This window comes from Cloeon dipterum, chromosome 4, assembly GCF_949628265.1.
Source record: "Cloeon dipterum chromosome 4, ieCloDipt1.1, whole genome shotgun sequence".
Classification (NCBI taxonomy): domain Eukaryota; kingdom Metazoa; phylum Arthropoda; class Insecta; order Ephemeroptera; family Baetidae; genus Cloeon; species Cloeon dipterum.
Window position 1 is genome coordinate 7,010,848 of NC_088789.1, and position 17,997 is coordinate 7,028,844.

The 17,997-nt window shown below is 42.5% G+C and overlaps 4 protein-coding genes across 11 annotated transcripts in view; 2 read left to right on the plus strand and 2 right to left on the minus strand.

The window, feature by feature from the left end:
- Positions 1–3: 3 nt before the first annotated feature.
- tst (twister) lies at positions 4–6,120 on the plus strand. Of its 3 annotated transcripts, none has more exons than XM_065490864.1 (17): positions 4–156; positions 524–701; positions 759–1,033; positions 1,719–1,950; positions 2,002–2,255; positions 2,309–2,599; positions 2,862–2,994; positions 3,048–3,158; positions 3,210–3,441; positions 3,499–3,770; positions 3,823–4,022; positions 4,469–4,645; positions 4,698–4,917; positions 4,970–5,120; positions 5,437–5,639; positions 5,694–5,837; positions 5,897–6,120. In XM_065490864.1, exons 2-17 carry the CDS (start codon positions 534–536, stop codon positions 6,095–6,097), a joined length of 3,264 nt encoding a protein of 1,087 aa, XP_065346936.1. In that variant the 5' UTR covers positions 4–156; positions 524–533; the 3' UTR covers positions 6,098–6,120. The 3 variants fall into 3 exon arrangements, with proteins under 3 accessions (XP_065346936.1, XP_065346938.1, XP_065346937.1); XM_065490866.1 differs by having other exon boundaries at positions 51–156; positions 529–701; XM_065490865.1 differs by having other exon boundaries at positions 141–156; positions 515–701.
- Positions 6,121–6,131: 11 nt separating this feature from the next.
- On the minus strand, positions 6,132–8,559 carry LOC135944122 (glutamate receptor ionotropic, kainate 4-like). 2 transcript variants are annotated; one of them, XM_065490872.1, is made up of 9 exons: positions 8,241–8,559; positions 8,050–8,181; positions 7,827–7,985; positions 7,645–7,754; positions 7,410–7,589; positions 7,140–7,351; positions 6,846–7,063; positions 6,514–6,794; positions 6,132–6,459 (listed from the first exon to the last, which is right to left on the minus strand). In XM_065490872.1, exons 1-9 carry the CDS (start codon positions 8,556–8,558, stop codon positions 6,132–6,134), a joined length of 1,938 nt encoding a protein of 645 aa, XP_065346944.1. In that variant the 5' UTR covers position 8,559. The 2 variants fall into 2 exon arrangements, with proteins under 2 accessions (XP_065346944.1, XP_065346945.1); XM_065490873.1 differs by having other exon boundaries at positions 8,050–8,559.
- A 600-nt stretch (positions 8,560–9,159) lies between these two features.
- LOC135944127 (leucine-rich repeat neuronal protein 1-like) lies at positions 9,160–11,555 on the plus strand. The gene is made up of 5 exons (XM_065490884.1): positions 9,160–9,288; positions 9,382–9,754; positions 10,066–10,656; positions 10,705–10,877; positions 11,075–11,555. Exons 2-5 carry the CDS (start codon positions 9,386–9,388, stop codon positions 11,358–11,360), a joined length of 1,419 nt encoding a protein of 472 aa, XP_065346956.1. The 5' UTR covers positions 9,160–9,288; positions 9,382–9,385; the 3' UTR covers positions 11,361–11,555.
- A 264-nt stretch (positions 11,556–11,819) lies between these two features.
- Hr4 (Hormone receptor 4) overlaps positions 11,820–17,997 on the minus strand; it is a 58,978-nt gene continuing 52,800 nt past the window's right edge. For 4 of the 5 annotated variants that reach the window (XM_065490867.1, XM_065490870.1, XM_065490869.1 and 1 more), the window contains 13 exons: positions 17,763–17,865; positions 17,588–17,700; positions 16,533–17,395; positions 16,170–16,420; positions 15,509–15,657; positions 15,365–15,426; positions 15,076–15,300; positions 14,878–15,015; positions 14,695–14,823; positions 14,525–14,638; positions 14,278–14,470; positions 13,875–14,002; positions 11,820–13,820 (listed from right to left, as the gene is read on the minus strand). In XM_065490867.1, the coding sequence (XP_065346939.1) occupies positions 13,740–13,820; positions 13,875–14,002; positions 14,278–14,470; positions 14,525–14,638; positions 14,695–14,823; positions 14,878–15,015; positions 15,076–15,300; positions 15,365–15,426; positions 15,509–15,657; positions 16,170–16,420; positions 16,533–17,395; positions 17,588–17,700; positions 17,763–17,865 (2,549 nt within the window). In that variant the 3' untranslated portion in view covers positions 11,820–13,739. The remainder of the gene's footprint in view (positions 13,821–13,874; positions 14,003–14,277; positions 14,471–14,524; positions 14,639–14,694; positions 14,824–14,877; positions 15,016–15,075; positions 15,301–15,364; positions 15,427–15,508; positions 15,658–16,169; positions 16,421–16,532; positions 17,396–17,587; positions 17,701–17,762; positions 17,866–17,997) is intronic. The other variant, XM_065490868.1, reaches the window with a different exon arrangement.

The following is a 17,997-nucleotide window of genomic DNA, read 5'->3' on the forward strand; positions in this document are numbered from 1 at the left end:
ACAAAGATAAGATCCTGACTGGCAAACCGAAAACCGAACTCACAGGCCATAATATTCCACAACATTACACACATGACTACGACAACACTCATGCGGCATAAGGGAATATAAACGTAGGACAGGGTTTAAAAGACACTTCAGACTGAAGACTCAGAGGTGCGTTGGTTTCTGGTGCCATGATATACATAGTAAACCAAATTTATGATATTTACGGCAACATTTTTGTCAGTTTCATAATGCGATCAACTACAAACTATTGCAAACTTCGTATCATATCTTCTCAAATTTGGGTACTCCCCCAACACTTTTTTCATATATTTTTCCTTAGTATGTAGCGTTTCAATTTCACTGACTTAATGTACATATAACTGTTATAAATTAGCTCAATTGTCCGATTTCCAGTCTTTTTGTGTGAACAATTTGTAAAAAAAACATGATTCCGGTTCCTATAGACACAAATGTCTGTTTGACAATTATATTTCACACGTATCTACTTTTAAGTAAATTTATACAGCTTTTTAAGTTAAGAGAGGATGTCGGGCATCGTCGACCTATCAGAGGCCCTTAGGAAGGACGTTGACCTCCTTGGAGACTGGGATGATGAGCCTACGGATGAACCTAACAATGTTCCTGTGCCTCAGCAGGATTCTAGCTCAAGCTCATCAGCTGCTATTGATAAACCGGTTGCCAAACAGGCAGAGGTTTGTAATAATGAAACCATAATTTTTATTCATAACTGTGCTCAACTTACAATTTAGGCTCAAGCGCCTGTAATTAAAACAGATGCCACTTCTTCCTGTGGTCCTTCTGGAGGATGGGCTGAAATCATTGACGTCACCATTCCTGTTGATGACTTTGAAACTAAAGTGCCAAATCCCGCACACAAGTTTCCATTTGAGCTGGACACCTTCCAAAAACAGGCCATCATTCATCTCGAACAGGATCAACATGTGTTTGTTGCAGCTCACACTTCCGCCGGCAAGACTGTGGTTGCGGAATACGCCATTGCTCTATCAAGACAGAGGAATACCAGGTCTTTTTTATTTATTGCTTTAAGAATTATTGAAAAACAAAAAAAACTCATAAGCATGTATGTGTGTGGGGTGTCGGTTGAAAGAAACACAACATATAACTCAACAACTTTTTATTTCATAAATTTAACTAGAGGTCTATTTAGGGTTCAAACTTCATGTCATGGAGTTTGGTTGAGTCATATTAATATTATTTATTGCTGTGTACAATTCATCAAAATGAAATTGGGTTTAACCTTGTTGTTTTAGTACATTATTAAATCAATTAATTGGAAAGGTAATTTGTCACGTAATTAGATTAACTGCAGTTATTCTATTTTTTTGAAAGTAAATTTCTGTGCGGGTGTTAAAAGTCAATTTGGAAAGAGTAATTTGGAATCAAATGTTCTGGAACTTACTTGGAAACGTGTGGAAGTTTCAAGTACCAAGTAGTGGGGTGAATCCCCACAAGCATTTTAATAAACAAAATATGCCCCTATTGCGCAATATTAACTTATTATTTTAATAGATCATTGAACTAACATTGAGCTATATTTTTCCTTTAGTATCCCTTAATAAACTGGGTGCATTTTTAACAAAATCTTTATGGTGATTCCAAACCCTGTTCAGATGACAGCGCATTATAATTTAAAAAATGGTTCATAATACGAAGTTAAAACTAAATGCAAATTGTTGTGTCTCGTACAGGACTATTTACACATCGCCTGTGAAAGCACTGAGCAACCAGAAATATCGAGATTTCCATAACACGTTTGGTGATATCGGTCTCATAACTGGAGACATTCAATTGAACCCAACTGCGTCGTGTCTTGTGATGACCACTGAAATCCTTCGTGCCATGTTGTATGACGGTTCTGATGTGATCAACGATTTGCAGTATGTCGTCTTTGATGAAGTCCATTACATAAATGACGCAGAAGTAATTCAATTTAATAAATGAAGAATTCTAACCGTAATGGTTGGTTTTCAGAGAGGTCATGTTTGGGAAGAAGTTCTCATTCTGCTGCCGCCCCATGTCATCATTGTGATGCTGAGTGCCACGGTACCCAATGTCCTTGAGTTCGCAGGCTGGGTTGGTCGCACCAAGAAAAAGAAGGTGTTCGTTTTCTCTACCCCGAAGAGACCGGTTCCACTGGAGCATTTCTTGTACCTTGGGTTCAATCAAAACGCCAAAACTAGAACCCACCTCGTTTTAGACGCGAACAGCAATTTCCTCGGCGAAGGGTACTTAGCCACCCTGAAATGGACCAAATTTTATCCAGTTTTGCCCAAACCAGAATCAAAAGTGCGAACGAAGCCAAGATGAAGAAGAATGAGCTGCCGCAGGCTGGACAGGGAGCTGCTGGAGGAAGAGGAGGAGCTGGTGGACGCGGTGGTCCGCAGGGCAGAGGAAACCAGAGAGGAGGTCGTGGAGGCAGAGGTGGAGCCCCAGCGCCGCAGATCGGCAGGCAGCAAGCGCGGCCCGCGAAACCGCTTTCGATGGCACAGGAGCAGACCGTCTGGGTCTCGCTGCTGCGTGATCTGAAGAAGATGGAGAAATTGCCAGCTGTTGCTTTCACTTTGTCCAGGTAAGATTCTAAACATTTTGATCAAATAGCACCAACAAAGAAACCCTGTTTCCATTCCACTCTCACGTGAAATTTTTGACTCACTTTTGTGATGCTTTTGGACTGCATAACTAAATTCTTAAAATATGCTGGTTTCAAATCAAGGGTAATGGTTCTTGCTTAACATGAAAGACTACACGTTTGAAGCAATAAATGCAGGGTTCCCTTTTTTAATTAAATTTATATGTTCCTTTGATCAATTTAACTGATTATTTTTACTCAGGAAACGTTGCGACTCAAATGCTGATGCAATGAGCTCTGTGGACATGCTAACTGCGTCTGAGAAAAGCCATGTTCACACTTTCTTCAACAAGTGCATTAAGAAGCTGTCGGACTCTGACCAGCAGCTACCACAGGTTAATTCACCTGTTATTATAAAAATTTAAGATACTCATTCTGTGCAAATAAGGTTCAAAGGATCAAATATCTGTTGGAAAAAGGCATCGCTGTGCACCACAGTGGCATTCTTCCAATCTTAAAGGAAATTGTTGAAATGCTTTTCCAGGATGGCTTTGTCAAGGTTGACTTGTTTGTTTCAAATTTATTGTATTACTTAAAATTAAATATGCAGTTCCTGTTTGCAACGGAAACATTCGCGATGGGCGTCAACATGCCTGCTCGCACGGTTGTCTTTGATTCCATCAAAAAGTTTGATGGCACCGACTCTCGGCTGCTGCGCCCAGCTGAATACATCCAGATGGCTGGCAGAGCTGGCAGGAGAGGCCTCGACCCCACTGGCACGGTCATGATTCTGTGCATGAATGAAATTCCCTCTGAACTAGAGCTACGAGCAATGATGCTTGGTATTATTATTGTTTCACCTCTCACTGTCGTGATCCTAATATCATTTTGTTGTCCAGGCATCCCAACTGTGCTGTCGTCCCAGTTCAGACTGACCTATGCGATGATTCTTAGCTTGTTCCGAGGCGACACTATTTCCGTGGAAGGCATGATGAAACACTCGTTCAGGGAGCTGCGTCATCAGCTTAATGCAGAAAAGCTGGAAGGCTCTTTGAAAAACCTGGAGGACAAGTTGATTTCTCAACAAGAACCCACAGGCGCCCTTGTGCCGCAGCTGTCGTCCTTCTTCCAAGCTGCTGACAAGTGGCTCTTCGAGTGGTCCCAAGTTTCTGTACGGATTTTTTAAATAGTCTTTTTCCACCCCTCATGAAATTGAGTTTCAGGTTGAGCTGCTCAAGCAGATGGGCCCAAGCAAGGAGTTAGTGCCTGGATGCGTTGTGCTTTTTACTAAGGCAGAGCATGTCAACAAGTTGGGCGTCGTTCTTAAGTCTACTGCTAGCAGAAAATTCGGTACGGTCTACAGGATTCTAATTCTGTGTGATGAGGAACCTCCTGCCCCAAAAGAAAACATGTCTGAAAAATGGTATGAAAATCAATTGTTTCTACAAAACTTTCTGAACCTAAAAATTTTGAAGTAATTCACCAGTTGCGAAAACCCTTTGTGTTTGAAGCCACCAATAGATTGCGCCAGCAGTTACTTTCGATTTTAAGGAACCATGCGATTTCACTCACAATCATGCTGATGTGCAATCTCCTCTTAAAAATATTTTCTTTCAATGTGCTGGAAACAAAGATCAGTCCAGCCAATCACTGTAGAAACGACAGGTTTTGTTTTTATTTTTTCAAATAATTGTTTTCTTTCACTTCAAAATAAATTATTTTAAGGGCGGAATGCACAGAAGCAGCATTCAGTTCTGAATCGCAACCAAAGTGCCTTAGAATCAGAAGCGCTATCTTCGATGACTTAGGGCTTTCGCAAATATAAAATTTTTACATTTTATTTGCTAATTTAGTTATTTTTTATTGTAGGTATAAGATGCTTGCATTGGCTCAAGGCACCAATTACTCAAATGAAATCGGGAATTCCCACACCATCTTGGAAGTGTACCCTGCAGATTTGTGGTTCATTGTCAATAACGTTGTTTTAAAAATCGATCCTGTCAAAATCATTGGTGACTGGGAAAAGAGACAGATTGCCAGATTCAAGTAAGATCTATTAGACACACTGAGTAGCGTTTTCTATCTTGTGATTAATCAGGAACGATCCTCCTTGGGCGGCGTGCGCATACGCTGTGGAGGAGCTGACCAGACTTGTGCAAAGCACAGATCTCACAGTGCGGCCTGTGCTACTGAACATCTCGGGCGAGGTCAACATCATTGAAATCAGTCAGCGGAGGAATGCGGACAACGTACTGCATCTGCGAACTTGTGTTGACTCTCTTCTTCACTTGACAAACATCGCTAACTTTGAAACTGAGGTATTGAGTAATTCAGGGTGTTTTGGCTGCTTGTATCAACTTTTGCTTTCAGTTTCTCAAAATATTCAACTACCAAGAGCTGCTTGCTCAGAAGAATAATGTCCAGCATTTGATGTCTGATGCTAGTCTCTCACTCTTCCCGGAATACAGGAGCAAATGTCGGGTGCTTAGAGAAAGGGACTATGTTGACAACTCCAATATCGGTAAGATTTATGTTACTTCTTGCTTTAAAATTTCCAAATATTGGGTAATAATGAATAATTAAGACATGATAGTAGAAATGGATGGTAAAGCATATTATCCTCACTCTTGAAAAAGTTGTTTTAAAGAGAATAACCAAAAACTAATTATTTTTAGTAATTTTCTTGCTGATCTCTCTGCATTACGAAATTTGTCCAAACATTTAAGATTTTTTTAAGCTTTAAGTTTACTCTAAATTCCATAATATAGAAACAAGTGGGGTTTGAATTATTATTTTGCAAACTTTGTGTACTCTAGCATACTAACAAAATAAATTAGTTCAACTGAAGGGTAAAGTGGCTTGCCAGATGGGCAGTCAAGAGCTTCTGATTACCGAAATGATCCTTGGAGGAGTGTTCAACACCTTGGATGCAGCCGAAACCGCGTCACTACTTTCCAGCTTAGTGTTGCAGCAAAAACGCTCAAGGGATGAGCGGGGCTGTGATCCAAAAGATCTTGCTCCAACAGAAGCACTCAAAGAAGTAAAAATTGCATTAGATTTGGGTCAAACCAAAACTGATTTTCAATTCAATCAGGCGGTAGCTGAAACCCTGAAGATTGCTGCTGATTTAGAGAACTGCCAGTTCAGCTGTGAAGTACCACAAGACGCGATGGACATGTTCACTAATATCCTCAATTTTGAGCTGTTGGAGGTTGTTCACAAGTGGGCTTTGGGAGAGGTAAGAATCAAAAAACAGTTTTATACATTTACATTTTTTGTTGACTAATTTTATTCTAGCCATTTGCTGAAATCATCAAGCTAACGGAACATCAAGAGGGCATCATCACCAGGTGCATTCAGCAGTTGTGTGAAGCGCTGAGAGATGCTCAGGACGCTGCTAGGACTATTGGAGATACACAGTTGCATGAGAAGATGACGGAAGCGTTCAATTCCATCAAACGAGACATTGTATTCGCAGCAAGTTTATACACACAGTAAATAAATTAGAATTATATTTTAAATTTGGATAAAATCACTTTATAAACTTCCCATTCTCATACTTCAAAATCATCTTTTTGAATTCGTTCATATTTTGGGTGTCATTTGATTCGCCAGTCATAGACTTGGGCCAGTAAATGTTGTTTAATATTAGTTTGACCCATTTTTTCCTTGTGATCCATGCGAGCTCAAGAAACAAAACGAGCAGAGCGAGCACCATTCCAAAACTGAGTAGTAACATAGCTGGTGCCACATCCAGAATATTAATTTTTGTAAAAGCTTCTTCCTCACACACGGCCTCTTTGATCATTGAGTGTTGCATGCCAACATCCAGCAATCCAGTCTCAAATAAAATCATCAGCCTGAAACTCAAGTAGTCTTAGTCAAGTATGTTATATTATGCGAATCACGCGAACCTGTAATCGAAAATTTCTTTGATTTCCGAATGCTTTTGGAGGCCAATCGATATAGGATGTTTAAAAAAGGTTTCCTTCAAAACGTGGATATGGCAAGCATTTTCCAACCCAAATTTCTGGTGCAGCACTTGGCGGCTGACAACGTTGAACGCCATAAAAACGTAATTACCTTTGAAGGTTTTTGACAGTCCTTCGTCAATAGAAGAAACCAGTGTTCGCTCCTTTTTACCCACGATCTTGTTCTTCCAAATTTTCCCCAACATAGTATCAGGAGATGAGAACTACAATTTTTTATGGTTCACATAAATTGATAGATATTTTTGTTTCAAAACCTGAAATATATCTCTCTCCAAAGCCTTGGTAACAAATCCAAAGTCCCAATCTCGCTTGTTTAATACGTCAGTCAAACTGTTGATTGGGATCTTTGGCTTCTCGTTCGTTCTCATAGCGACCATTTTTGCCGAATACGCAATCGAAACGATCATATAGCAAGCAAAAATTGTCCAGATGAAAAATCGCCGCGACGGTCCACCGAAGTAACCAGACCAACCTTTTTAAAATGTAAAATCGCAAATTTGTAAGAACTTGTTGTTTTATATGTAGTTATAAATTGGAATAATTTTCACCTTGAAGCACAAGAGCGGAAAATACTCCGAAAAAGTCGGCACTGAAATTCGTCCTTCCTTCGTTTTTTGGCGACAGTTTGTAAAGCAAATACTTGACAGATGCTGCAAGAGGCAAAGTGAAACTTAAAGAGACCCAAATGCTAGGCGAGAAGGGTTGCAGAAAAGCACCCCAATTCAGCTGCCTCTCTGGTTTCTTAAAGTGAAGATGCCGACTGTGTGGTCAGAAGCAGATTAGATAAAACTAAAAGGGTTGTAATATTTGAAAATTACCCTATTATTTGGATTGGCTGCGTGAAATCGACATATTGAAGTCTTTCCTTAGCGCTTGAAATCTCGCAGCCAGTGACGTCAGCGATTCCCCGCTGCAGGTCGCCCATCAGACCAGTCCAGCTGTCATTGGAGGTTAAGTACAGTCCATACGCGTACCCATCCAATTTTTTAATGTTATATCTTTTGATTATGAGTTAAGTTTAAAATTAAATATTTAAGTTTTTTTAATTCTTACGTCACGTTCAGAACTTGCTGAAAGTTTTTCAAAATGTTTCCCACGTAGCCTCCTCCAAAAACATTTTTCCCCGAGGCATCTTTCTGGAGGATTGTGTACTGCGGATTTATCTAAAAAAAGATAATTTATTAGTGGAACGCAACCCAGCTTATCATAGGAGACGCCCGGGTTGCATAACTTACGTTCACCGAGGAGACTTTGATTTCCATCCCCATCAGATTTTGCCGCCGTTTCAATTTGTGCAACTTCAAGCCAAACAAATCCAGCTCGTTCTTCTCTGCTAGCCAAGAGCCCAATACTTGAAATTTCGGTATTGTACCAACAGCGTAAATTTCCCCAATCTTTAAATTATTATGAATTTTTCAAAATATTTACACATTATAGTCACAGAGTGTGTGTACTAACCTCCACCGATTTGGTGAACATGTTCGCAATGAATACGTCGCTATCGACTCTTAAGGAAATATTTTGAAAGTTGCTAATCTCTCCATCGCTCAGCAAAAGCCAGTTCTTCCCAGCAGCAAATGATAAATTGCCCTAAAATAAATTTGACCATGAGTCAACGGAGTATTTTACTCAAATCGAAAAGGACTAACTTTTTTAGATGATGTTATTTTTTGTATGAGTGTCACATTGTAGTACATTATATAAAGTGTGAAACTCGTTGAAAAAACGATGGCGTCAGGAGTTGGTGGTGCAATTGCAATGCGGATCCCGTGTTTGTTCAGCAACCTCAATAAGGGGTAATATCTTCCTGACACATCTTCCAGCGTTTCGTGCGGCGCAATCAGAGTAACACTTTTGAAATGTCTGGCGACGCAATAATCTGATATGAAATGAAATGTTAGAGTTTCGGAAAGAGCAAAAGCGCGGTTGAGGTTCAGAAGAAATGCGAGTAAAACTAACGAACGCATCTCTCACTTCAAACGACCGAGGATAAACTGACCAAGATTTCAGTGTCTGCGCTTCTTGAATTTTTTATCGGCTGCCAACAACCTTGTCACATAAAAAATTCAGCCATTATTGACTTGACAGGAAAATCGCAACAAATCTTTAATAATGTTTATATAAAAAGTTTACCCATACATAATGACGAAGTGGTTTCCCGTCAAGCAAAATATTCTTTATTGTAGTTTTTCCTCTATAGTTCAATATATAAGTCAATCGTGGGAAAATATATGGATTCTTCTGACAAACCAGAAAAAAAGTAAAGAATGCAGTGTTAAAATACTCTAATAATTTTTTAATCTGTGTAACAGGAAATTTTTGATCGCAGGAAAAGTTATAAGTTGCCGAAGAAGTTGACGAATCATTAATTGAAGAGAGATAAGAGTCCAGAGATGTTGATTTTTTCCTTTTTGTATCCGGCTAGCTTGGCTGAAAGTTTTGCTTCGTCAATCATATAGCACACACCTTGTCGCCGTTCTAAGTAAATGATGACGTGCTCGTTTTGTCATTCGCCGAAGCTCACAACAATCATGCATCTCCCCGTTCCCATGGAGACGTAGATTAGACGCGTTATCTACTCGTCTGATAACATCGCAACCTGGTCTGTCTCATATAGCAGCACGGGCAGAAAATAGTCCGCACATCTTGAATCTTACAATTCACCGTCTAATTAGAACTATATCCGTTGAAATAATAGTGAGTTGATCAAGTTTCATTCGTATTAATTTTATTATAAATTCAAAAACTTAAAATTTCACTTATAACCGCGATCGATTTTCGGTTTTAAAGGAACATGGTGGCTCTTCGGCTGTCCGTGGCACTGGTGCTGCTAATTGCGTGCGCGGGAGTGCTCGGCGGAGACATCTGCCAATTGTGCCAATGCTCCACCGGCCCGGTTACCATGGTGGATTGCACGGATAAGATGCTGAACAGGGTGCCCAACGCCACCGACTGGCCCAAGGATGTCCCGCTAGAGGCTCGCTTCGATCACAACGAAATTGTGCACCTGACCAGTCTGGGCTCCATTCCCACCCTGACCAAGCTGTCTCTGACTCACTGCCGACTTACCTTGATCGAGGATATGTCCTTCATGAACCTGCCCAACCTGACTTTCCTCGACCTCTCAAACAACCAACTTACCTCGGAGACTCTTAGGCCACAGGTATTTATATTTGGTTAGGAAATCAAAATAAATTAACAGTCTGGAAAGTTATTTGCTTGAAGTTTCATAAAATTGCAGCTAGATATGCAACTCGCGCAACATGTGTGTCGATATATTGCATACTTTATTTTTAAAGCTATTTAATATATAGCTTTCCATTTCCCTCTTATTTGATGACGTGCGCACTCGAAATAAAATTGATGGGGCAACCTTTATATAAATATTAAAATTGTGGACAGTGGGAAAATTTTAATTAATCCATTTCCTGATCGTGATTTCAAATAAAAATTATTTACAATTAACGTTTTTAGGTCTTCAGAGGGTTGTACTCGCCCGACAGTTACGAAGCCATGAAGCAGATGAAAATCCTCCACTTGGGCTACAACGCGATCCATTCACTCGACCAGGACTTGTTCGAGCACCTCCCCTACCTGACTGAGCTCTCCCTCAAGTTCAACCCATTCAACGTACTGGACCAGTCCACGGTTCTCGCCATCAGCAGCCTCAACTACCTGAAGGTGCTCGACCTGAGCTATACGAACCTGGCGTCCCTACCGATGCACAGTCTGCACTCGCCTCGCTTCCTCGAGGAGTTGAACCTGAGTGGCAACCTGTTCATCGAGATCCCGACCCAGGCCCTGGCGGACACGCACGCCCTGAAGATCCTCACCCTGGATGACAATCCGATCCGCAACCTGGACAAGGACTGCTTCCCCTACATGCCAACCCTGGAGCACCTTTCGCTGAACAACCTGCCAAACCTGACCGTGGTCGGCGCTGAGGCCTTTTACGGCATGCAAAACCTCGAAGAACTCATCATGGTGGACAACCCGCATCTGATGTACATTGATCCTGAGGCGTTCAAGGGGCAAACGGACGGTGATCAGTGGACTTTGAAAAGAGTAAGTTTTTTAACAATCCATGATTCAATTTTAAATTTTCCTCGCCAGCTGCACCTGAACGGCAACAGCCTCGGCCGCCTGCCTAAGGAGTTGCTGAAAAGGTGGGACGCCCTGGACGAGCTGCGTCTGCAGGGCAATCCCTGGATCTGCGATTGCGACAGCCAATGGATTGTCACAGACTTGATTCACATTTTGGACAGCATGGCCGCGCCCAGTCTAGTGTAAGCCCGCTTTTGGTGATAAGGCATAATCTAGATGCAATATTAATTGAGGAAAATTGCGTCGCTCGATGATACCTATTTGTTCTTCGCTGAGCGGAGCGACTATTTTACTTCTGCTCGAGATAACCGTTCAAGAGCAAAAATAAACATTGGGACGCGTGAGCGAGAGATAAAGACCATTATTTATTTTTTATTAGGTGCCATGAGCCGATTGAGCTGCGCGGAACAACCTTCCATGATCTAGCGGAGAGCGAATCGCACATGCGGTGCCTCGACTTCTACGGCCACCAGCCCGAGAGGGACGGCGCGATCCTGATCGGCGTGCTGATCGGAGTGTTGCTCGCCGTGCCCATTACGACCGGGCTCGTCATCCTGTGGCGCCGCTTCAGCCCCCAGATCACGGGACGCTACATGCCGAGGACATCCGACTACAGGGCTTTCTACAAACGGGCTGACGCTTCTTTCAGCCACGAAACCACGTGATAGTCAGGATTGCCACAGTTGATCAAACCCATTTATGCTGTAAGGCCTTCTACATGTTTTAAATCTAGTCTGAAAATTGTCTTTCTTATAAATTTTAGCGTAAAACAGTCTGTTAAAAAAATATTTTAAAATATTTTGCTAGGAGAAAAACTTTGTAATGATTTTACAAAATATGAAACAACAATGTTTAATTCATCTCGTGTTTGATTTTAATGTTAGCCCTTTAAGTCTAATGAAAATTCCGTTTAATGATTTATAAAAAGGAATAGACCTATTTAATTTCTAAATTTTCTGCACTTTTCACTACAGTGTAAATTTAGTTTTGCAAACCAAAGTACTGCTGGATGAGACCTGTGAAAGGGTTGTTTGATAAAATGCGGTACTAAGTCGCCCTTTAACCTTAGTATCCCAAACAGAGGAGAATTTTTAACTACCGTTGAATAAATATGATATATGTAATTCTTGTTTCTAAAAATTAGTAACTTTATTGGCAAAATGATAACAAAAATGAACTCTCGCAGCAACGTACGAAACTAATTCGCCGCAAGAACAAATATTGTGGCCATTAACGATCCTAAAATGAACAAACATTGTGTGACAAAAATGTAAAATGGTAACTCAGGACAAGTAGATGTATGACCATAGTGGGCGCCCAAACTTCACTTCGGCCCAGCCTTGCAGCGCTGATTCGCTATTTAATTTCCGAAATCGACGAAACGAGCCGTCGGTGTGTTAGAAAACGACGTAAAAAAGTGACGGCAATAGCCGCTGGCTAGTTTTGTGCTCGGAATCAGCACTCAAGAGTGAGCCGAACCTAGGCAGGAGTATGATTGCATTACATAGGAGTTAGGGTTACAGCTTCATTAATTAGTTCTCGTTACACAATATATTTTTTCTCTTATCTGTGGATTTGTGTGTGTGTACTCAACATTGATTTACTATATTCGACAGAAACATACAGCAGCAGTCTTCCAAAAATTTTCCTTTAACATTGAACTGTATGTACACGAAAGGTTTGTGAGAAAAATTAATTTTGGCTTCGCTGTAACTCTCAAGTAGAGATCGAAATGTTTTACATGTGTTGCCCCGTTTTTGTTGGTTCGAAAGAAAATATAACATTAATAAAAAAAGAGGAATTTCACGAGAAGTCGCACTTTTGTCACAAGAGAGAAATACTGAACCGAAAATAAAGAGAATGAAAGAGCACAGGAGGAGATGTGATTTGAGAATAGCTTAAAATTTAATCAACACTCTTCGTCAGCATTGCCAATGTATTTGTTTTACACCCTATCAGATCACGACCGGACCGAACGTGACAATAACATTATTTTTGAAACGCACACTCGTGACGGCCGCCGGTAGAAAATGGACGTCCATGGAGTTGGCTTGAATTGCACTTGCGGGGCGGCCGGCGGCGTGTGCGGCCTAAGTCGAAGGGCGCGTTCGGACCGAAGGGCAAAGGAACCTCAAAACACGGTTCAGTACTATGTTTCTTCTTCTTTTTGCAGCTTTGTATTTTTTAGTGCCTCTCTTTCTCTAATGTATGTGTTAAGTAAAAAGAAAACATCGCATTCAATATAGGACCGACTTCGCTCTTTGCAGCAAACCGACGCGAGCGGCGCGGCTGCGGCGCCGTTCCAGTCAGCGCCGCCGCCGCCCACTGCTCTGCTCTTTGCTCTCAAACGGAAGTAAAGTGATAATTGCACAACAAGAAATTTTTATCACCACCCAATTCTCTTTCGCGCGCGTTGCTTTTTTTAAAATACATTAATCAATTAATATTCACTAGAATACTTATAACAGCAGAATTAAACAGTGATATAAACTCTTTCTTTTACATCGTCATCAGCATCGTCATCATATCGACAAACATGCATATAATTTATCCATCTTCTGTACAGAGTTAGGACCGGAGTGCCGAGTCGCTGGTTTAAAAGCCAGGGAAGGGCTCGACCCACTGCCAGGTGGGTCGACCCGCCCCGGACCTAGGTTGACAAATACGTGTTAAAAGTTGGTGGGGTTGTTTGTCTCTCCATCGATCTTTGTAAGTATGTACACGAACGTTAACAGGCTTTGGTTCACAATTTCCTTGTTGTTTTCCCTTAAAAATTGTTCTGCTAAAATGCCACTATTTTACGTGCGAGTGTCTGTGTGTGTGTCTCTCTCTCCCGCGAGGAGCTTCTCTCTGCGCAGTTAAACAACATGACAGCGAGTTGAGTGTTTGTGAGTGGTTCTTGTCTAGTCAGCCTCCAGCTTGGCTACAATGGTAACTGACGAGGGATTACCCGCCTCGTCCTCTTCCCTGGCTGCTGGCGACTGGCTTGGTAACTTGACGCTTCTGATCACAGTGACACCGCGGACACTGTGCTTTTCGTGGCACTATCTTTGGATAGCAGAGTTCAGTAGGAAGGGTACATAGAACATTTTGCTCTCGAGCAACAACGCTGCTGCCGATTGGACCTGCGAGAAAATGGCATTTTAGAGAGGATTTTGATTGCGGGCGGACGCTTTTACCTCTGGAAGTCGCACCAGCAACTCCTGGAACCGTCCAGGTTGTTGGGGGAAGGAGTGCTCGACGTAGTACTTTAAGCAGTTCATATACCTATCCTGGATTATTTCGAGCTCTCCACAACCTGATCTCCCTGTGAGGAAAAAAATTAATTTTTATTTTCTTTAATTGGCAATTTTGTATAATTTTTCTCGCGGTGGCAGTTTTTTGACGAATTATTTTACCATTTATGTACACATTAACATTGATATTTTCATTTATATAAATTAAAATGTGCCTCGGTACTGTCTTTTTATTATTATGACGTTTTTATTTTGGACAGAAAATTTACTTGAGTGCAATATTATTTGAGATTACATAGGGTAACAACTAGTGCTTTGAACTTTTTTAAATTATTTTTGTACGTACCTTGATTCAACATGGTGATCACTTTCAGGCACACATACTCCTCCATCCGGAGACACATTTTCCGGAACATGAGAGTGACGTGGGTGATTTTCTCGACCATCAGGCCGACGTCTTGCCGCAGCTGCTCCATGGTTATGTGGCGTCCCATCATAGAGGAAAGGCACGCTTGAAGTGTGCTTAGGTTGTTGGCCACCTACGAAGGGAAATTCGTTAAGTTTGGCCATAAAATGAGACTGACAACTTTTACCTCTTGATTAAAGTCTGTGTTCTGATCGAAAGGCTTGCCGTGAATGGCTTGATAGGCTGAGGTTGTTAGCACAAGGAGTTCGTGCCACTTGTGAGTCAACATCCGAGTATGCACCTGAAGTGGAACAAGCGATAAGCTGCATTGAAACAAAATTCCAGCAGGAAAGTTACCTCTACAGGCAATTCCAGGTAGAAAGGCAACCTCTTGGTCCACTGCACCAGTTTGTAAACTATCGAGTCTCCTATCTGGCACAATTTTTCACTGAGATCGCTGTTATGGTCCAAAAGCTCCTCCAAATTCTGCATGTATTTTTTATGAGAAAACCATCCGTAAATTTTCAAGGGTTAACGTACCCTGAGAGTCGCGATATCTTGAAACTCGTCACAGTCTATCAGCGTTTGGATGAGGCTTAAGCTAGTTTCAAAAGGCATTACTGGTCTATCCCTAGAGGAACTTACGGCACTATCCAGTCTTTGCCTTAAGTGCACAACCTGCAAGCAGACGATCATTTTAGAATTCGGAACCAAAAAAAAGGGAATAAAAACTCTCACCTCGCTAGGGTTAGTTAGAGCAGTCTTTAATATGAGTCCGTTGACAAGGTGAGGCGGCAACGCGTTGCCAGGAGACTCCTTGTGCTTCTCGGTGGTTAGATGCGCAACTGTGGCCAGCTGCTGGTGCTGCAACTTGGTCAACGGCGTCGGATGGTGCAGCGAGTTGATCGCGTGAGTTTTGCTGACAGCCCCCGTGGGTGACTTCTTGTGCTTCTTGTACTTTACCTGCGAATTGAACAACAAATTAAATTAATACAAAGTCAGCGGAAACTCCACGATTGGCACTTACTTTGTAAAGGTTGTATACAGCCCCGGAATTCCTGCCTCCAGGCATTCTATCTTCTCGTACCGCTAAAAATTTAAAATGATCATTAGTGTCATTGACGAACTGATGGTTGAATGAACAAAGGAATGGAGAAGAAATTGTTCGCACCTTGTAACACCATGCCCTGCTCAATGCACTTCTTGAATCTGCAATACTGGCAACGGTTTCTCTGTGCTTTGTTGATTTCGCAGTTACCGTCTGCGACGCATGTGTACACCCGTCTGTTTTGTACTGTCCTCTTGAAAAATCCCTTACACCTGACAGACCGAAAGAATATGAGTCTTGGAACCACAAATACTACGATAAAAATTAAAATGTTTCTATAAAACAAAGCTTCTTATCATTTATTATTTAAGATGTTTTACTATCAGTTTATAGGCATGCAGGCATGAAGTGGGAGAGTTAAATTTTGAGCTTTAATATACATTAAAAAGTCATGCAAAAATAATTATAAAACTGGAGTCCATTTAAAACTAAAAATGATTTTAGGTAAAAACGCCTCCTTAAGAGCGAAATAAACAAAATATCACACTGTGGGGACATGTTAAAAAGACACCAAGAAATATATTATGATTGATCGTAAGCAATGACCTACCACAAACGTATGAACGACTGAAGCAACCAACCAACCAACCACCAAAGGAGGTGCAATGAGAAAGTTAATTGGGGGGAGGGAGTAAATACTGAGGGACTGATGTTAGGACTCTGAAACTCCTAAGAGAGGCAACACCTGAGAATGCAAGGGCGGCGGAGAGCGCCGCGTACTCACCCCTCGCACGTGATGATTCCGTAGTGAAGACCGGTGGCCTTGTCTTCGCAGATCATGCACACCATCGGCGGCTCGTATTCAGACTCGTCCTCCATGTGCGTGGCCATCGGGGCGCCACCCAACTTGATGTGCGGCTGCGGCCTACCACCCCACGAAGTCAGGTTCAGAGCCTGAAGGGCAGGATTGGTCCGAGTTAAAAATTGATATTCAGATTTCTTGTCATTAAAACTGAATTTTCGCGCAGGATGGACCTGCAAGTGCATACAAAATGAGAATGGCAAAGTTTTTTTTTTCAAGGTTTCAGTCAGCCACACCGCTCAAAACTACTGTATTTTCGAATTGCATTATTTTGGTATCACAAACCTGAGGATTGAGTTCAGGGTGCTGAAGCGGTGCCGCGGCAGGGGGTAGTTGGCTGAGGTCGCCAGCCCAGAGCCGCTCCATATTGAGCGGCGTCTGGAAGTGCGGCCTCTCCGTCCTAATGACCGTCTGGCTGGGTTGAGGCGGCGCTTGGTGGTGGGAGTGGAAGTTTGCCGTGTCCTGGCCCAGACTGAGCAGGCCGTCCACGGACATCTTGATCTGCTCTTCCGTACTGTAGTTGTTCATCTTGGGATGCTGCTGCTGCTGTTGCTGTTGTTGGCTCTGGGGTGACTGCGACGGCGGCGGCTGTTGATGCTGCTGCTGCTGCAGCGGAGGCGGCTGCTGGTGGGGAGGCGGAGGGTGCATCAGGTGGTGCTCCTGCTGCTGGTTTGAGGACCACACCATGGTGCGAACGCCACCCACCTCGCCCATTATCACAGTCGGGGTGCGCATCCTCTGCTGCTGGGGGCTGACGCTGCTGCTTGTTGGTGACATATGGTTCTGCACGCCCTTGATGGGGATCATGGCAGGGGGGCCGCTGGCGCGCAGGCCACCACCCATCATGTCCGGCTTGAGGCTGGTGATTTTGGACAGGTAGCTGGACGGGTTCTGCGTGATCACTTGGCTCGGCGCCGACACCGGCCAGAAAGCTGGCGAGTTGCTCGATATGACGCTAGTAACTGGCTGCGAGGAGGTCGGCGTCGACACCGCCGGGTGATGGAGGTGATGGATGTGGTGCAGAGGGGGTGGAACTTGGTGATGCTGCTGCTGCTGCACGGAACCGGATGGCGAGTGCTGCGAACTCTGGGTCGGCGCCGGCTGTGGCGTCGCGGGCGATGGGGTTAGCACGGTTCTGCCCTCGCCACCTGAAATGCAAATTTTATTTTCAAACCAAATGTTTAACAATTAAGAAAAAATATTTCAGGATAGTGGCAAAAAGCTCTAGTTTATTTTGCTAAAATATGTCAAGTGGTTTTTACAGCTGATTAGGAAATGGAAAACTCAAATACGAGGAAATAGAAGCTTTCGCTTTGTGACGCATTTGCAGCATTACTCACCGCCGTCGAAAACGCTGTTATCTTCTATTGGCTGCGTCGCCTCTGAGTTTGTGTTTGGAACTACGTCCGGCCTGGGAGTTTCCGTAATAACGCCAGGTCCAGGAGACGCTCTGCTGGATTAATGCAATTGTTTAGTACGGCGAATGCTCAGCTTAAGCTTTTCAAACTTCTATACCTCTCAACTTTTAATGCGGGACTACTTGAGGGCTGCGGCGACTCTTCCTCGTTTGGAGCCATATTGGCACTCTCTGGTGAGGGAGTTTCAGTTGCACTCTCGCCTTTAAAATTTAAAAAAATAGAATTAGAATTTAACCAGCTACAATTTATTATTTTAGGAGTTCACACGGCTTCAATTGAAATTGGTAAATAAATAAATAAAATTTTATTGAAATAGAGCTTTTTTAATTTAA